This window comes from Equus caballus, chromosome 20, assembly GCF_041296265.1.
Source record: "Equus caballus isolate H_3958 breed thoroughbred chromosome 20, TB-T2T, whole genome shotgun sequence".
NCBI classification, from domain to species: Eukaryota; Metazoa; Chordata; class Mammalia; order Perissodactyla; family Equidae; genus Equus; species Equus caballus.
This window is the reverse complement of record NC_091703.1, coordinates 38,345,616-38,364,596: the sequence shown is the minus strand read 5'-3', so window position 1 is coordinate 38,364,596 and position 18,981 is coordinate 38,345,616. Positions and strand designations below refer to the sequence as shown.

Below are 18,981 nucleotides of genomic sequence, written 5' to 3'. Positions count from 1 at the left end.
GGCTGACATGCATTCACTGTGAAGTCTTTTTCCCTACTTCAGCATAAAAGACTTAAAATCTTTCACTTACTAGACAAAGTAGTATTCACATGAAAAATTAACCAACTGTGCTGTTTATTATTTTAATCAACAAAAGCTCTACAAGTGTGAGATTTACCCAAGTCTTGTACAAGAGAACTTTACTAAATAAAGGCAGGGTGCCCAAAAGGATCTACTCTATAGCTAAGGGAAAAGAATGTCATGCAGAGGGCATGCTAAAGAGAGAATGAGCCAGAGAAACACAACTGAAATGCTTCATCTCCTTTATAATACACGAAGAATACAGAGGAGAGAAAAAAAGGAACACATTTTTAACTAAAAGAGCTGACAATTTTATTTTCACATTTCACAATACAAATGAAAACCGCTGCTTTTTTTGTCCCACCACTCCCCTCCAAAATGATTCTCTCTTTGATGGGATAGGGAGCAAGTCTTCCTTGTCAGGCTGTGAGAAAACACCCAGAGTCACAGCACCATGATCTCCTGGTGAAGTAGAACAAGTAATATAAAACGATAGAAAGAGGCTCCCCTCTCTCCTTATCTGTCTGGTCGAGTCATTCCTGGACGAGTGGGTACCATCATGGGACGGGCAGGTGGTCTCATCATTGGGGGCCCGGGCATCATTGGCATGTGGCCTCCCATAGGTGGCCTCATTCCAGGAGCTACAGGACAAAATAAAGAAAAGGAAAAAGGAGAGTCAGAAAATACTACTTATGAGAGAGCTTGATGGGACTTTCTAATTAAAGACAAAAAAGTAGCCCCCCCTGCAAAATGCTGGAAAAAAGACATACTGGACAGAAGAAATGCAACAAATCCATCACATCTGTCAATTACTTAGACATTCTCAAACAAAAAACAAAAAGGTCAACACAAGAACCATATGGGAATCATGATCTAATGATAGTAAGGGGGAAACTATTAATAGACTGTTTGCCAGAAACCACCACTGCTTTCCAGATACTAGTTCCCTAAACTGATCTTTTTTACTCACTCAGGGAAATTCTCAACTAAGTCACATGTTATTCAGTCAGCTCTTTTAATTAGCTCTATCCACCATATAACCAGGAGCTATTCATGGATGTACACAGGCACAGAGGACAGTCTTACCACTAAGCGTTTGGTCGGAGCTGTAGGAAAGGTGAGCAGGAGGCCCATGCTGGGAACCTGTCAGTAACCATACTTAGCTCAAGTCAAGAAAAATAACAGGCAATAATGTGATTTATAACAATCAGCACACACACAAAAATCTGATTTTTCTAACGCATTTTAGGAAGTATTAATGAATTTTTTAAAGTGTCTCATCAATACATCAGCCAAATAAATGAGCCAGGGAAGGGAGGGCAAGCAGAGAGGTGGAGGATGGGGAGGAACACAGGCAGTTTCACAGAACTGGTAATGTTCTACTTCCTCAGCTGGGTGTTGGGTTCACAGGTATTCATTCTATTATGCCTCATTTTCATGTTACATATTGTCTTTCTAAACATCAAATTTTAGGGGGCAGGCCCTGTGGCCTAGTGGTTAAGTTCAGCGTGCTCCACTTTGGCGGCTGGGTTTGCAGGTTCAGATCCCATGCACGGACCTACACCACTTGTCAGCCATGCTGTGGTAGCGACCCACATATAAGGTGGAGGAAGACTGGCATGGATGTTGTTAGCTCAGGGCTAGTCCTCCTCAAGCAAAAAAAGAGGAAGACTGCCAACAGATGTTAGCTCAGAGCTAATCTTCCTCAGCAAAAAGGAAAAAATAAAATTTTACCTATTTATTTTTAAGTAAATCGTTTTGATTAAAGGCTTGCAATAAATGGTTCAAGAGAAAACTATATTCACATCTGAATATAGCCTATCACAAAAAGTAAAATACAAGTATATAAAAGACACAAAATCCAACAGGTACAGAATTTTTTTAAGATCAATTTCAACAAGAACAGTGAATACTAAACTTATAAATATCTTATTAAAAAATCCCAGCATAGCATAACCTATATTCAGCATTTCTTAGAGAAAACTGATCTAGACCAAAGATTGAAAACAAGGGACCTATAAACTTGTTTTCTTTGGTCTCCAAAGTGCATTTAATTTTAATTAGTTGGCAACTAATAAGTCTAATTACTAATAAGTCAGTCTAGATTCCTTTTTTCAACTTTTTATTGTGGAAATGTCCAAACATCCACAAGAATAGGAAAAAAGTATAATGAACATCCATGTACCCATCATCCAGCTTTCACAATCATCCACCCATGGCCAACTTTGTTTATCTTATCCCCATCCATTCTTATCCCTGCCCAACCCCCAAATACTCAATTATTTTAATGCAAATTCCATAATCTTACTATTTTATCCTCGTTAAAGACAATATAAGTGGAGAAGTGGAAACACCAAGCCTGCATTCTCAAATGTCAACCACAGGCTGAAGCTGAGTTCTAGAAGCCTTCTTTAGATGTCATATATTCCCCAGTCACCACAACCCTAACCCCTCCAGGAATTTGAATTTGTGACCCTGATTTAAGAATGCAAAAGAAGCCATCCAAGTCACTTTGAATGTGTTTTGGGTTCACAAGCCAGTAAGGCAGGAACTCTTTTTATCTATACTCTCCCACCCCTCTAAGTGATAGCCACAGCAAGCACACTGAATGCTTCTGGCTGGGAAGCAACTCTTATACCTTTCTTTGCACCTTGTCTTACCAGCTGAATTGTAGGCTTCTCATGTCAGCTGTATTTACTCTAATTACATAATTTATTCTTCAAACCAACAAAATATGAGTGTGAAAAAACAACTGCTTCTCTAAAACTAAGTTGATACTTAGACTGAGGCAAATCATCCCTAAAAGGTGCTCACAGATTTGGTAGGTGAGACGATCATAAAAGACTGGAACTAGAGTGCCTCACAAGGTCTCTAACCACTTCAAAGAAAATGAAACTACAGCTGGTAAAGGATGCATTATGGGTAGTTTATTGGTTCATGCAAGAAGTATATGGTGTTCCAATTAGGAGACTCGTTCTCAAAGCAACGGCCCTGACAAAGTATCAGAAAAATTTGCAAATTAATGTACATTTAAGTTTATGTTAAAATGCTTGAGGTGTAAGTTTTTTTCCCCCGTCCTGAATAAAAGACTACCACGCCTAAGACCCTTTTCATGTACTAATTTGGCCTAGTTAAGCTGCAAGACTAAATCAGCAATAGGAGGTAGCTCTGTTCCAAATCAAAACTGAGAAAAGTAGCAGCACAAGTATATATCCACCCTTCCCTCTATCCTCCAGCGGAACAAGCTCATCTATCTTTCTCTTCGTTATAAAAGGCCACAAGTCAGGAGAAGTCAAGGAAACAGGAGGGAGGGAGAAGAAGAAAAAAAGAGGCAGCCTTACCCCGCTTTTAGTAGCACATGCTCTTTGGATACCATCCAATTAGAGTGATAAACCAAATATTTCTTTTTCTTTATCATTACAGATTCACCAAATGTAATTTGTTGCAATAACACATTTAGACAGCTAATTAAGAATTCCATTTAAATGGAGAATTACAAGACAATGGAGCATCCTAGAAGGAAAGAGATTCAAACTTACCAGGTCCCACTGGCATCATCCCAGGAGGAGGAGGACCCATCATTGGCATCATGGGCGGACCTCCCATATGAGGTGCTGGCATCATACCAGGGCGAGGAGGACCCGCTGAAATAAAGAATGGGGCCTGAGGTTAAGATATACTTATATATTACCATTTTCTGTTCTTAATGAAACAAATAGGGTCTTATGATCTGGTCCAAATTCTGTAACAAAAGACTCCTCATGGTTTCTTTTCTAACAGAAGATTCAAAAAAATCAGCATGCCACAAATCTTCAGTTACTCTATGACCAAAAAGCAAGAACAAGCCTGCCTAGATAGAAGTATAAAATTAAGTCAGGCTCCTCAGGTTAAAAAAATTCTAAGAGAGTTTAATTTTTAAAAAGGGGGTATTATACCTTCTGCAGAGCTCCTAAGAAAAAAGCTGATGTACATAAGCCGCAAGTACCTAATTTCAGATCTTTAAGAAAAAAAAAATCAAAACCTAGGTTTAAAAGATTCTTTGGAAATACAAACATGTATATGCAGAAGTATTCCTAACAGTATCATTTACAATAGCAACAATTTGGAACAACTTACATGTCCAACAACAAGAAAAGGTGAGGTGAATTACGGTACATTCATACCATAGACCTCTGCTGTTAAAAATAATGGAGTTGAGATGCTGGCCCGGTGGCACGGTGGTTAAGTTTGCATGCTCCCCTCAGTGGCCCAGGGTTCAGAGGTTTGGATCCTGGGCACAGAGATATACACTGCTTGTCAAGCCATGCTGTGGCAGCATCTCACATACAAAGTAGAGGAAGACTAGCACAGATGTTAGCTCAGGGACAATCTTCCTCAAGCAAAAAGAAGAAAGATTGGCAATAGATGTTAGCTCAGGGCCAATCTTCCTCACTAAATAATAATAATAATAATAATAATAATAGTGGACTTGAGTGCCAGCCAGTCAGGATAGAGAGAGAGAGGTGACCTGGGAGCTGCTGTGAGCAGAGACCTGACCAGGTCCCAGGATGGCAGAAGCCCAGGAAGGCTTTGGTGGGCCATGAGCGGTCCACCTGCATTAGTGTGCAAATATTATAAACAGCCTACAGAGAATACAGAGAAATGTATTTATACCCATGATTACTCATAGGATTGAGTTTAGGTCTGAGTTTAATTTCAATCTGAACCCTCCCAGGAAAGTCAAAGAACTTAAAACCTAGTTACTCAATCTCCTCCTGTCTGCCATGCAGAAACAGCAAAACTCCAAAGAGAAGAGACCTTTGATCTACTTCACTTTCGACTATCCAATTCCCATCATTCACAAGATACATATATTGGTATTAGGTAGGTTAGAAAATAGGAAGAAAGACTGAGGAGTTTACCAGCTACTTCAATCCTCCAGTGTTGTGTTCGCAACAATAAATAATGTACTCAGCAATACCTCTTCATATATGAGCTCATCTAATCACAGGTACATTCTGAGCTTTCCACTGAATCTGTCTCAGATCCATGCCTGGGATGCCACAAATACAATATCCTACTAATAATGCAATCAGAAGATAACTCTAAAGATCCTTCAGAAATTATACCACTAAAGTTGTTTTCTATTACTATCTATGTATTCATTCAATGAGCATTTGAAAGCCAACTGTGAGATAATCTAGCAAAATCAAAAAATAACCTGGGGGCCAGCCCAGTGGTGTCATGGTTAAGTTTGCCTACTCTGCTTCAGCAGCCCAGGGTTCGCAGCTTCGGATCCCAGGTGCGGACCTAGCACTGCTCATCAAGCCACACTGTGGCAGCCAGCCACAAAAAATAGAGGAAGATTGGCACAGATGTTAGCTCAGTGACAATCTTCCTCAAACAAAAAGAGGAAGACTGGCAACGAATGTTAGCTCAGAGCCAAGCTTCCTCACCCAAAAAAAGATAATCTGCCCAGTTACACCCCTTAAGATAAAAACTTCATAAACTTACGGAGACTAGGAGGAGGTGGGATCATTGCCCCTGCAGGAGGAGGAGCAGAGAATGGAGTCGGAGGTATCTTTCCTTGTTGAAATGCAGCGGCTTTGGAGAGAGTGAGAAAAAAAAAGCACACACAGTGAATAAGAATTCAACAACCCATTTACTAAAATAATCACTTTCTTTGGCTGAGTTAATTCTGGGAGATTGGAGTGAAAACCTCCCACCTATCAATGTCTTACCAAAGAGAAGCACGTATCTTTAATACAGATGTGGTTTGTAACCAATTCAAATCATTCATAGTTTTGTTTGAAAAATGTGCAATACCTGCCCAAAGGCCAAGCTTAGTAAAACTTCTATCCTTCCTATACATGCTGTTCTGAGTCAAAACAACACACCATCTTGGTTTACCAGTTTTGAAATTAAGGCACTGAGCTAAGAGATGTGAAAGGAACAAAGATCTCAAAGCAAGAGCCTGCTCTGAGGCGGATTATGATCTTAAAAAATGTCCAATACAATCAACTTTTAATTTTTCTTTCAGACAATATGAGACACAAATGAAAACAAAAGAAATTGAAGATCATTTATATTTTGTTTTAGAAAGGAATCATAAATAAATACTAAATACACACTCATAAAGTCTATTCCTGAATGTAAGCCCTACCTAATTCATGCAGTCCACAGCCCAGGCACAACCCCACTCCGCTCCACCCTACCAGGGCAAAGGAGGTCAAATCACTCAGGTAAATCACTGATAATTAATAAGAACCAGATCCAAAGAACTGACGTAGAGCAGAGATTTAGGAACAGCTATTTATAGTCCTCTGACTAGAGCCTGTACTCTATAAGGAATCATATCCCAATAAGAGCTTTTCCAGTCAAAAAGGCACCTCCCACACTCTGTGTACAAGGACAGCTTATAAAGACTGAAGAGGAAGTGGCTAAGCCATTGGCTCAGTAGCAGACTCAATATCAACACAATCATGGCCATGATGAGGTGTGTCCCTGAGGACTCCCCTCCTCTCCTCCAAAAGTCTTCCATCAAAAATGCTTACTCATCCTAAACTCTTCTGCTGCATATGAAAAATAACTAAACGAATATAATGTTAACTATTAATACTAAGAAATTTCTAACATCTTCTCAAATAGAGAAAAAAAACGTAATTTATTTTTTCAAATGAAATGAGACTATCTCTGAGATTTGCTCCTTAATAATCCAGGAGAGAGAAAGGGAGTAGATGAAGATATTCAGTGGCTCTCAATCAGGGGCAATTTTGCCCCCCTGGGGACACTGGGCAATGCTTGGAGATATTTTTAGTTGTCACAACTGAGAATTGCTACTGGTATCTAGTGGGCAGATGTTAGGGCTGCTGCTGAACATCCTACAATGCAGAGGACAGCCCCCACAACAAAGAATTATCTGGCCCCCAAAGTCAACAGTGCTAAGTCTGAGAACCGTGGTATACATAAAACAAGACTGCTGCAGCCGGGTGAAGGGAACAGGGGCAGGAGCAGCCATGGAGGTTCATTCATTAAACTTCTACTTTGTTTGGAATTTTCCATAATAGTTTGGCTTTTTTGAAAAAAATCACATCACAAAGTCCACATTTGCCTGCCAGCTCTGAGTACAATAATTGGTTTAAAAAAGGCCACATTTCGAATACACCAGGATGATCTAACGTAGAAAGGCAACATGTCCTTCTGTCAGTGACTTGGACTCAACTAGCCTAAACAACAAAAGCGTTCCTAAACAAAGAGTATGGCAGGTACCACAGGAGTCCAAAGCATACCCAGACTATTCTAGCACATCAGTTACTTCCTTTTTGATCAGTTATCTTTGCCAGGACTACAAAGAATAAGAAACTCAAAGTCTCTCAAACTCTTCGAAGATACCTACAAACCCACCCCCAACCTTTTCCTACTCTAACAGGAAAACAGTCCTAAAAACTATGGATCACGACAAAGGAGGTTTTATATAAATTTGCTACAAAATCTGGTCCACATCAATAAAAAGTATTAGGCAACTCATTCTTCTCTACCCAACTTCCCAGTCTAACCAATAACTGATTGATCTAACCCCAATAATTAATATTAATGTGTTCATATATCCCTGGGAAACCAATGACCTTCCCCTTCTTTCATTCAACACACCAGAATGCTCCTATTTACCATTCAGAATGAGTTGCTTCTGTGAAAAGCAACAGAGACAGGGACAAGAAAGAATGGGACCATTCTACCACATCAGAACAGGAGACTGAAACATACTTGTTTTGTCAATCAGGCTCTGAGCCTGCTCTTCCATCCATTTCTGATAGTAGTCTTTCACATTCTCTTTGTGTTTCCTACCACTGCAGTGTGTCTTTCTCACAGATGGCTGTAAAACAAAAACGTCATGTCACAGAAACACACTTTCAAAACTAGAAATTTTATAAAGCCTTACCTTTACATAGGTAGCCTGGCCACCTTCAGCAGCTTTAGCTCAGTGCTAAAGCATCACTTGTAAACATTATCCAACAATGTATTGTGGTAATTTATCTACTATATTTATTATCTAAACCAGGGGTCAGCAAACTATGGCCCATGGGCCAGCCACCAGATTTTGTAAAAAAAAAAAAAAAAAAAAAAAGTACTGGAACACAGCCACATTCATTGGTTCATGTATTGTCTATATCTTCTCTCTACAACATCAGAGTAATTGCAAAAAGACCATATAGTTCACAAACCTAAAATAATTACAATCTGACACTTTAAGAAAAAGTTTGCAAACCCCTGATCTAGAACACAATGCCGTTTTAATGCCCTTTCTTAGGTCATTTCCTGGCAAAATAACCTGGCTTACCTACATTTAAATAACACCGTTTATCAGAATATATTCTTTTAAAGGACTATGACTCTAGAATATAGACTCTATACGATCACATCCTGACCTTTGTCTCTACCCTACTAATCCTTCTGTTCCTTTTTTTTTTTTAAGACTGGGACCTGAGCTAACAACTGTTACCCATCTTTTTTTTTTCCTACTGCTTCTTCTCCCCAAATCCCCCAAGTACATAGTTGTATATTTGAGTTGTGGGTCCTTCTAATTGTGGCATGTGGGACACCACCTCAATGTGGCCTGATGAGCGGTGCCATGTCCGTGCCCAGGACCCAAACTGGCAAAACCCTGGGCTGCCGAAGCAGAGCACGTGAACTTAACCACTCAGCCACGGGGCCAGCACCCTGTTCTTTTTTAAACAGTTTTATTGAGGTAAAACTGACATATAATAGACTCTACACACTTAATCTTTTGTTTTTTTAAGTTAACATTTACAATGAGCCAGACACCATGCTACGTACTTTACAAACAGTGTCTCAATCTTTATAAAAATCACAAGTGCACAGTACAATGGACTACTAATCAGAAAGAACTTATCACTGCTACATGCAAAGTGGATGACTCTCAAACACATGCCAAGCAAAAGAAATGAGACACACATACACAGAGTATATACTGTAAGAGTCCATTCATATCAAGCTTTAAAATCAGTAATACTGATCTTTAGTAATAAAAACCAGATCAGCAGGGGCCAGGGGTGCAGGAGATTGCAAAGGAATACGAGGGAACTTTCTGAGATGATGGAAATGTTCTCTATCTTGATGTATATATACATCAAGGTGTAATCATTTGACACGTCATCAAACTGGACACTTAAAATGTGTGCATTTAACTGAACACAAATTACAACTCAACAAAATTGATGGAAAAAAATCACAAGATTATTATCTTCTATTTATGCTTAAGGACTTGTCTCAAAACACAGAGCTGGTAAACAGGAAGCCAAGGCCTGGAATCCGGGTCTCATTCAGACGCTCCTCATGGCTGCCTACTTACCTCCTACTGGTATACCCGCTCCTCATAGGACTGCTTCAGCAGCAGCAGACATGACCAACGCTACGTGAACAAAGACTGTCTTTCCCTGTCTCCCAAACCACTGCTGACACTAACACAACAAGGAAGCCTTAAGCGTAATAACAAAATTATGCCCAAGAACAAGCAAAAGTTCAAAAATTACAGCACTGAATGTTTTGTACATTTCAAAGTCGACCACAGGGAATTGCTTCAACCATCATGGAAATTTCCTACTGTTTTCACAGGATATCATGATAGAACAACAGTATTACAAGGATTCCTGATGTTTCTCGTAGACACTTATTATAAAGAGGGACATTTCAATTCTCTGAATTCTGACATCAGCAAGATGAGTGGGTATACGACAATCTAGTGCTGAAAAAGGATAGAAAGGCATAGTCTCCTACTAACAACTTCAGAAAATTATGACTAGGTGTTTGACCTAGAGAGGAGATTAGAGAAAAAACAAAACAAGAACAAGACTGGGGATCTACAGGCACGCTACCACCAATACCAACTTAATGGAGGGGGTCTCCTCCGGGACGACCTATAATACTATTCAGAACTATTTTTCTTCAAGAGGAACTGCCCTACTAACATGTTCCACAAATACACTAATGCTGAACTACATCTGGCTGTGTGTTAGAAAGAATTCCAAATGAAGTGAAAACAAAGAAATCATTGGCTAGGTTCCTGCAGCTACTACTCAAGATGAAAATAACCAAGAGTTCTGATTTAATCGGGTTTCTGCACAGGTAGAAAGGTAGAGAGCTGCAGTTCTCAAGGTGTGGCCCACAGATACCCAACGGTGTCTTAGAACCACCTTTCAGGGGGTCTGCAAGGTCAAAGTAATTTCATAATAAAACTAAGCCATTACTTTCCTTTTTCACTGTAATGACATTTGCACTGATGGTGCGAAACTCCTGGCACTTTAGAATGAATCAAGGCAATGACAACCCAATGCATTAGTGATCACTGTATTTTTCAATCTCATGTATTTACAGGGGGAAAAAGGCCAGTTTCACTAAGACACCTTGATGAAGCAGTAAAATTATTAATTTTATTAAATCTCAACCTTTGAGTTCATGTCTTTTTAATATTTAGGTGACAAATGGGAAGTAAATACAAAGCGCTTCTGCTGCATGCCAAAATATAATGCTATTTCAAGGAAAAGCAGGCATGCAATTGTTCAAGTTGTGAGCTCTACCAGCTGCTTCACTGACAGAACATCATTTTTACTTGAAACCAATTGAGAAACAAACTGGTTATTCAAACTTCTCAAAGATAAATGAAGTGAGCCTGTCACTTCAAGGAAAACAATAGATAGTATTTGTTGCCAATGATAAAGTTTAAGCTTTCAAAGACAAATTAGAATTTCAGAAAACCTGGTCTGCCACCATGAGCTTGTCAGTCTCCCAATACGTAAAAGCCGTTTCTGATTAGACTATGACATTAACGACTGACTTTTTATATTACATAGTTAAACGTGTCACCACTTAGAACACCTGCATAACTGAGTAAACCAATATTTTCCAAATGACCAAAGCATGTTACAAAATCATACATAATAAAAGATCCACTCGAAGTGCAAGACAGACCAGTGAATTTTAATGTAACAGAGTGTGGAAAGTTTGATATGGTTTCAGATTCCATACTGCAATTAACCACGTGTTGGATTTTGGTACAGTAATATAAAGTATTAAAGAACACTCATAATTATCTAAAAAGGCTATTAAAATTCTCTTCTTTTCAACTATATATCCATGTGAAGCTGGATTCTTCAAATAATTTGACCAAAACAACACAGTGCAACAAATTTAATGCAGAGGACGAGAATCTAGCCATCTTCCATTAAGTCAGACATAAAGAGGTTTCCAAAAAATGTTAAAACAATGCCATTCAAGGGGCTGGCCCTGTGGCCGGCTGGCTAAGTTTGCACACTCCACTGCGGTGGCCCGGGGTTTCACCGGTTCGGATCCTGGCGCGGACCTAGCACCGCTCATCAAGCCATGCTGAGGCAGAATCCCAAACAGCAGAACTAGGAGGTCCTATAACTAGAACACACAACTATGTACTTGGGTGCTTTGGGGGCAAGAAGAAGAGTAAGACTGTCAACAGATGTTAGCTCAGGGCCAATCTTAAAAAAAAAGAAATTCTTCTTAAAAAAATATCATTCTTCATACTAAAATTTTTGTTTTGGAAAACATTTATCTTTCACTGTTAAAATGTTATTTGCGTTATAAGTAAAAAGTCTGTTATTGTTACTTTTAAATTACTAAGTATTTTTTAATGAAATTTTAATTTCAAATACAGCAAGTATTAATAGACATAACTCACTAATTTTTTGTTTATACATAACAGTAATTTTTAAGAGTATAACAGGACCATGAGACAGGAAGCTTGAGAGCTGCTGGTATAGAAGCTCTGGAGTTAGACTGCTAGGCCTATCTTCCAGCTCTATTCAACTTACTGGTTTTGCAACATCCAGTCAGTTATTTGTCCACACTCTGCCTCAGATTCCTCCTCTGTAAAATGGAGATAATACTAACCTCATAGGATTATCATGAGCATTAAACACGATGACACATGTAAAGCATCTGCAACACTGCCTGACACACAGTAAATATTCAATCTTAGTTGCTGTTATTATTTGTTAAGCAGTTTTTAATCAAAGTAGCCACTTTCAAATTTAGGCCTTTCTTTCCAATTTAATCAATCAGCTTTATTATTTTGGATTTCCACTGAAAACACTCACTACTGGAAGACTAATAACTTCAAATTATGAAGACAGTTCCAGGAAGGGTGGGGAGAAAAACACCCCAAATTATTTTCTCTAAGCAGTAGCGCTTAAACCTCAGCAAGATGAAAAGCACAAACTTACACCTTAAGAAAACCCTAATTTATTACATATAACATTTTTCGAAATTGAAAACACTACTTACAGAGTCATGAGTGAGGTATGTATCGCAGTAGTCACAATAAAACCTGGAAAGAGATGGAAGGTAGAGAAAAAGAGAAGGTGACAACCACTTAGTAGATGCCCACCCACCGAAGTGCTGTTCTTTGAAGGTAAAAATAAAATAAAAGACCTACTCAGGATTCGAAGACGTCAAACAGAGCGTCCTGACATAAATCAGGCTTTTTTGTTGCCTTACGCGGAGCCGACCGCCACACTCTAAAAAGGGTATCTAGAGCTTCCGGTCTCCCTCCCGCCCCCAGACCCTCGCGCTTCCCCAGAGGCTTCAAGGGCCAGAACTGGCTCTGCGCTCCCCCCACGGGGCCACAATTCATGACCTTAACTGCGAACACCCCCAGATTCAGGCCCCACTCACTTGGGCATGGTGCTCTACAGGCCGTTAACCACTCCGTTCCGCGCCGCCCGGAAGTGACGCACACAGCAAGCGCCGACGCCGAGAAACCGACGAGTCACGCGCGACTTCAGAAACCCTACCGGGTCGTCCAATCCGCTTCCCGCGCTGCGCTGCGAAGGCTTTACTCGCATCTAAGGCGAGCGAGGGGCGGGGCTTTCCTTTCCCTTCCCTCCACCTATAGGAAGGCGGGAACCGGGAGGAACAAGGGTGCCTTAGGTTCAATCCGCTTCTGTTTCATCTTGACTGGACGCTTCCGGAAGCCTGTTATTCATTCTGTCAACAAATATCTAATGATTGCTTGCTCTGTGCTAGGCACTGTTATTAATGCTGAGAAGACAGCAGTGACCAAAACAAAAATCCTTGCCCTCATGGAGTTGACATTCGAATTGGGGAGAACAATGATAAAGTCAATATGTAGCAGGTTAGGTGGAGCCAAGTACTGGGGGAGAGGGGGAAAATGAAGCAGGGAAGAGGGGAGTTCAGCTTTAAGCAAGACAGTCAGAAAAGCTTGCTGGGGAGGTGACAACTGAGAAATAATGAGTTTCTTAAGGCAGTAAAGCCAGGCGCAAGCTATTTACATACCGTCGCTTTTTTGAGTCTCATTAACCACAGGAGATAGTAGGATCCTCAGTTTCGAGTCCCGTCTCACAGCTTTCTAGCTGTGCTGCTTGCACAAGTTATTTCATTTTTCTGAGCTTCAGTTTCCTCGTCTGAAAAATATGGGTAATAATTCTTACTTGTGGGGTTTAAGGCAGAATTAAATGTGGAAATGCTTGTAAAGTGTTTAGTACAATGTCTGTATATACTAAGCCCTCCACACGTGGCAGCTATCTTTAGACTGGAGGAAACTGATAGAAGTAACTTGTCCACAGAAATAACCTGTTCTAGCAACACCACCAAACTTCCAGCCTGCTCTATCAGATTCCAAAATGGCCTCACTCCTCCTTCAGAAAACAGATATAAGTATTAGGAACTGGAGGAGAGACTTTTGATTCTCCTACTCCACATTCTCTGATAGTGGAGTTGCAACCAAAATAATAATGATTGCTACTTTATTTGAATGTTTACCATGTCCTAGGTGCTTTAAGTGCATTAATTTATTTTATCTATTCAATACCCAGTATTATTCGCATTTCAGATGAGGAAACTGCACTCTAACAAGATTAACTGTACCACAAAGATTACTTCCTGGTCTTAAAAGAAAAGTTAGCTGCACAATGAAGTTGTCAGGCCTTTACCACTCTAATAGAGTAAATCTTAGCATTATTAATGGAACAATCAGATATTATGTGTCTCCTGCTGAGATGCCAACATTAAGTAGACACTATCAACTGTGATGTGTTCTTACCAAAAATGTTTAACTTGGATCTGATCAAGTTTATAGGATAAAGTAGAGGAAAGCAAAAGGCAGCAAACAGATTGAAAAGGTGGGACATTCTGCAGGACAACTGGCCTCTTTCACAAAGTCAAGAAAAGGTGTCATTCCAGATTAAAATATTTTAAGAGACAAAACAACCAGATGTAGCGTATTGTCCAGGGTTAGATCCTAGTTTGGACAAACCAGCTATAAAGGACATGTGAGGGGGTACTGTCTGGGTCTTAACATTGCAGTTCTAGAAACCCACCTTTGTGCAGGCACCCTGAGTCGATTCTTCTCAAGGGAATGGGTTCATTAATTATGTTTTGATTTTTCCCTAATTTCTCCCTGTGCTGATCTGGACCCATTTTGCCTCAAACCTGTTCGTCATCTTTCCTCTTTATCTTTTCAGTATAGTGGTGGTGGGCTGACATGAAGGCTGCGTGGTCTGGACTCCTATGCTGTTTGGCCGCCAGGCTGAGTTGCTGGGCTCTATCAATGTGAGGCACTTTTGGAGATTGGAGGGATTGAAGGAAAAAACAGAGTATTCTCACCCCACCCCCAACCTCAGGCTGTCTCCTCCTACCTGCCTGGCTCCAACTTCTAGCAGATGATCACAGCCCCCGGGCTCTGGTAACATGATGTCCTTCATGTGTAAGGGTCCCTCCAGTGTAAGGGTGCCAGTAACTTCTTGCTCTTGCTCATCTCTGGGCTACTTCACTGTTCTCTGTTTCACTTTTTATATCTGCCAACACATATATAACCAGTTCTCTGAATTAAATTCTCTCTGTTTTAAATACCTAGAGTGGTTTCTGTTTTCCAGGACTCAGAGGGGATCTTACCTCCAAGTTCCAAGGGGTATCTCCCCCATGTCTTGCCCATGGGCCCTATTATCTTGTAAAGTAGTGCTTTTCACACTTTTCTTCTGAGTGTTCCAGGCAACTGAGAGAATTCATTTGTTACCCTCATTTCCCTAGGTCTAGGGTCAAAATCCCAAGGGTTCACCTGAGCTTGAAATGCCCTTGAACTCGTGTGGTGTCTTAAAAACTCACAATATTTCACTTTTTCCTTAGGTATTTTACGCTTAAAATGTATTTTATTTATTTATTTTTGAATAGGTAACTAATACACATGGTGGAAAATTAGAAAAGCACAAAGGAATATGTTCCCCAGCCACAGCTCTAATACCAGTTTCTTAAATATCCTTCCAGAGATAGACTATGCATATGCAAACATAAACGTATGTTTCCTGATTCTATTTTACAAATGCATAGTATTTCATTGTATGGATACACCTCAATTTATTAACCAGCCTCTATCAATGAACACAAATTCTTTCTTGTCTTTTGCTATTACATTGATGTTGCAGTGCATAGTTAATTCGTACATATGCAAATATATTTGTAGGATAAATTTGTAGAAAAAGTGAAATTACTGGGTTAAAGAGCTTTGCATTTGTAATTTTGAAAAATACTGCCAAATCACCCTCCATTGTAGTTGTACCTGAGAGTGCTTTTTTTTTTTTTGAGGAAGATTAGCCCTGAGCTAACATCTGCCGCCAATCTTCCTCTTTTTGCTGAGGAAGATTGGCTCTGAGCTAACATGCGTGCCCATCTTCCTCTACATTATACGTGGGACACCTACCACAGCATGGCTTGACACGCAGTGCCATGTCCGCACCTGGGATCCGAACCAGCGAACCCCGGGCCGCCGAAGGGAAACGTGCACACTTAACCACTGTACCACAAGGCCAGCCGGTGAGAGTGCTTTTTCATCTTTTCAATCTGATAGGTTAAAATGGCATTGTATTATAAATTTAATTTGTGTTTCTCTTGTGTATAAACTTGAGCATTGTTTCATATGTTTAAGAGTCTTAAAGAGTCTACGTCTTCTATATAGACTGGCTTTTCATGCCCTTTGCCTCTTTGTCTTAATAGTCTCATTATTTTCTTTTTGATTTGTGGAGAACTCTTTATACATTAAGGAAATTAACTTTGCCTGTAATATGAGTTGCAAATATTTTTCCATTTGTTGTTTGGCCTTGGCTTTATTTGGGGGGATTTTTATCATGAAAAAAATTTTAACTTTATCTGTTGGTCAAACTGATTTATCTATTCCTTTACAGTTTCTGGGTTTTATGTCATACTTAGAAAGCCTTCCCCTCTCTGAGATTTTTTTTAAAATTCTCTAATATTCTCTATATTTCTTTTATTGTGTCATTTTTTTCATGTTTATATCTTTTATCTTTCTGGAATTCATTTTAAAGTCGTGTGGAATAGAGATCTAACCTAATTTTTATTTTCACAAACAGCAATCCAGTTATCCTAGCACCAGTTGTTGAATAATCCATTGTTTTTCCTACTAATTTGAAATACTACTTTTATTGTATTCTAAACTCTTCTATAAATTCTGTTTCATTTCTGGGTTCTTAGTCTGTTTCATTGGTTGATCTGTTAAGGTACCTCTACCAATCATTTCAGTTGTTACAGCTTATATCTTATTTATGGTTATTTTAATATAAAAGTATTTTCCAATTACCCAGTTAAATTACTTAACTTTATCCCTTCCTAAAAAAACATCTTACAGCAGTGACTCATGTGTTACATTTTTCACGTGGTTTGACACATCATCTGGTACACTGTTGTATATCACTGTAGGGTAGAGTTGTCAGCTAAATATACAATGCCCAGTTAAAGTTGAATTTCAGATAAACAATTAATAATTTTTAGTAGAAGTATGTCCCATGCAATTTTTTGTATATCTGGAAAATCTACTATAGAGTACTCTATTAAAAATTATTATTTTAGTGGCCGGCCCCATGGCCAAGTGGTTAAGTTTGCATACTCCACTTCAGCGGCCCAGGGTTTGGCAGATATGAATCCTGGGCACAGACATGGCACCGCTCATCAGGCCATGCTGAGGTGGTGGCCCACATAGCAGAACTAGAGGGACCTACAGCTAGAATATATAACTATGTACTGGAGTGGTTTGAGGGGAAGAAGAAAATAAAAAAGAGTAAGACTGACAACAGATGTTCACTCAGAGCCAATCTTTAAAAAAAAAAATTATTATTATTATTTTAGTTATATGTGAAAAAAACAACTTAAACTAGCTTAGACAAATAGGAAATATAGAGGCCCAGAAAGCTGGGACACTTAAGGGTAGATTTATTTTCAGTTATGGTTGATGTAGGGTCTCAAATAATGTTACTTGGTCTCTTTCTCTCTCCATCTCTCATCTCTGCTTATCTGCTTCTCTTTGCACATTGGCCTCATTCTCTCACATGCAGCCTGGTTTTCTCCATGCAGATATCTCCATGCCTCATTTATCTCCGAAATTCTGTTCTTCTAGCACCATAATGCCAAAAACCAGGAAGGGGCCTGAATGGCCAGACTTGGGTGGAGAGTCCTCCTCAGGTGGGGATAGGTGGGAAATTATAATCAACAGTCCCACTCAAACCTCAGGGAGTGAGGGAGGATGCCCAAGAGTTGGGGGAGTACTATTTCAAAAGTACCGAAAACTCAACTCAAATGAAATGCCAGTTTAAGGTGATAATTTCCATTGTGCCCATGAGAAGACTTCAGTCCTTATTGCCTTAATAATCTACACTTCTCAACTTTCCCATCTCTTTCCCCAATCCTAAGACACAGAAAGTAATATTCAGTTATTCAGTATTTAGTCAACAAATATTTACCTAGCACCCACTTGGTGTTCAGGTCAGTGTTGGCCACTGTCAACAGCAAGTGAATAACACACTGTGCCCACCATTAAGTTTAGTGTAGGAGATAAGAGTTTAAACAAAGAATCATAGCATTACATGGTAAGGACTATGATAAGACAACTTCATCAAGAAGTAGTACCGGGTAGTGGTAATGAGCACAACTTCCAGATCCAAACTGCCTGGATTTGAACCACAAGCTACTGCATTGACCTTAAGGAAGTTACTTAACCCCTTTGTGTCTCAGCTTCCTCATCTGTAAAATGGGGACAATAATAGTACTATTACATAGGGTCGTGACTGTGAGGACTGAATAAGATAATTCTCACAAAGCGCTTAGCCCCTGATAAGCACACAGTAGTTAGTGGATAGTGTTGGCATTGTCAGTAATAAGAATCAGTACTAAAAACCCAGGTCTCTTGAATTCCACATCCAGGAATCCTTCTAGGCCTCTTCAGGGCCTCACAAGAGATGGACTGTGGACCTCAGAGGCATTTTCTCTCCCCTTTCAATAAGAAACTTCAGCCCCACTTTGCAGCCATCATTGGCCTCTGACTCTTCTATCTATTAGGCACTCTTCAGAATTCACAATTCTTATTCCATTTTCAGCCCTCAGGTCTCTGAAATGCTGGGGAGAGGCTGAATCCCGGAGGTGGATCTGCCTCTGCGCTCGGAGCTGTACTTCCAGCTCGGCGGGGGCTGATCTGTTGATACATCCTCACTGGGGACGGTCATACCATTGTGACTGTCCCCTGTAACTTTTCTTTTTGAACTGAGGCATCACTGCCACGAAGTGGGCCTGGAAGGCTAAAACTTGATCTTTCTATTTGGAAACAACAGCAAGACATAGGGGGCCAGTTGTGGAAGCTCCCACCAGGCCTCCTGGGTGGGTGTAAGCATAGCTATGGCTGGGATCTCATGACGGCTGCTGGTGAGAGGAAAGGAAATCTTTCTGAGGACTTTAGCCAATCTTTATCCCATCCCACCCTGCAAGGGAAATCAGTTGAGAGGTCACCTAGCTGCTGCTTTCCAGGGCCAGTGCCTGGAGACAAGGCTTACACCAGTCAGCCTGGGCAAGTGAGAACCGCAGTAGGACCCATGAGGATGC

The 18,981-nt window shown here is 40.0% G+C and overlaps 1 protein-coding gene across 3 annotated transcripts; it reads right to left on the bottom strand.

Annotated features, from left to right (window-relative positions):
- Positions 1–347: 347 nt before the first annotated feature.
- On the bottom strand, positions 348–13,124 carry SNRPC (small nuclear ribonucleoprotein polypeptide C). 3 transcript variants are annotated; one of them, XM_023624767.2, is made up of 7 exons: positions 12,760–12,880; positions 12,370–12,412; positions 7,804–7,912; positions 5,554–5,643; positions 3,600–3,704; positions 1,147–1,203; positions 348–701 (listed from the first exon to the last, which is right to left on the bottom strand). In XM_023624767.2, exons 1-7 carry the CDS (start codon positions 12,765–12,767, stop codon positions 577–579), a joined length of 537 nt encoding a protein of 178 aa, XP_023480535.1. In that variant the 5' UTR covers positions 12,768–12,880; the 3' UTR covers positions 348–576. The 3 variants fall into 3 exon arrangements, with proteins under 3 accessions (XP_023480535.1, XP_023480536.1, XP_001498478.1); XM_023624768.2 differs by lacking the exon at positions 12,760–12,880 and adding an exon at positions 12,521–12,730; XM_001498428.6 differs by lacking the exon at positions 1,147–1,203 and having other exon boundaries at positions 12,760–13,124.
- Positions 13,125–18,981: the final 5,857 nt, after the last annotated feature.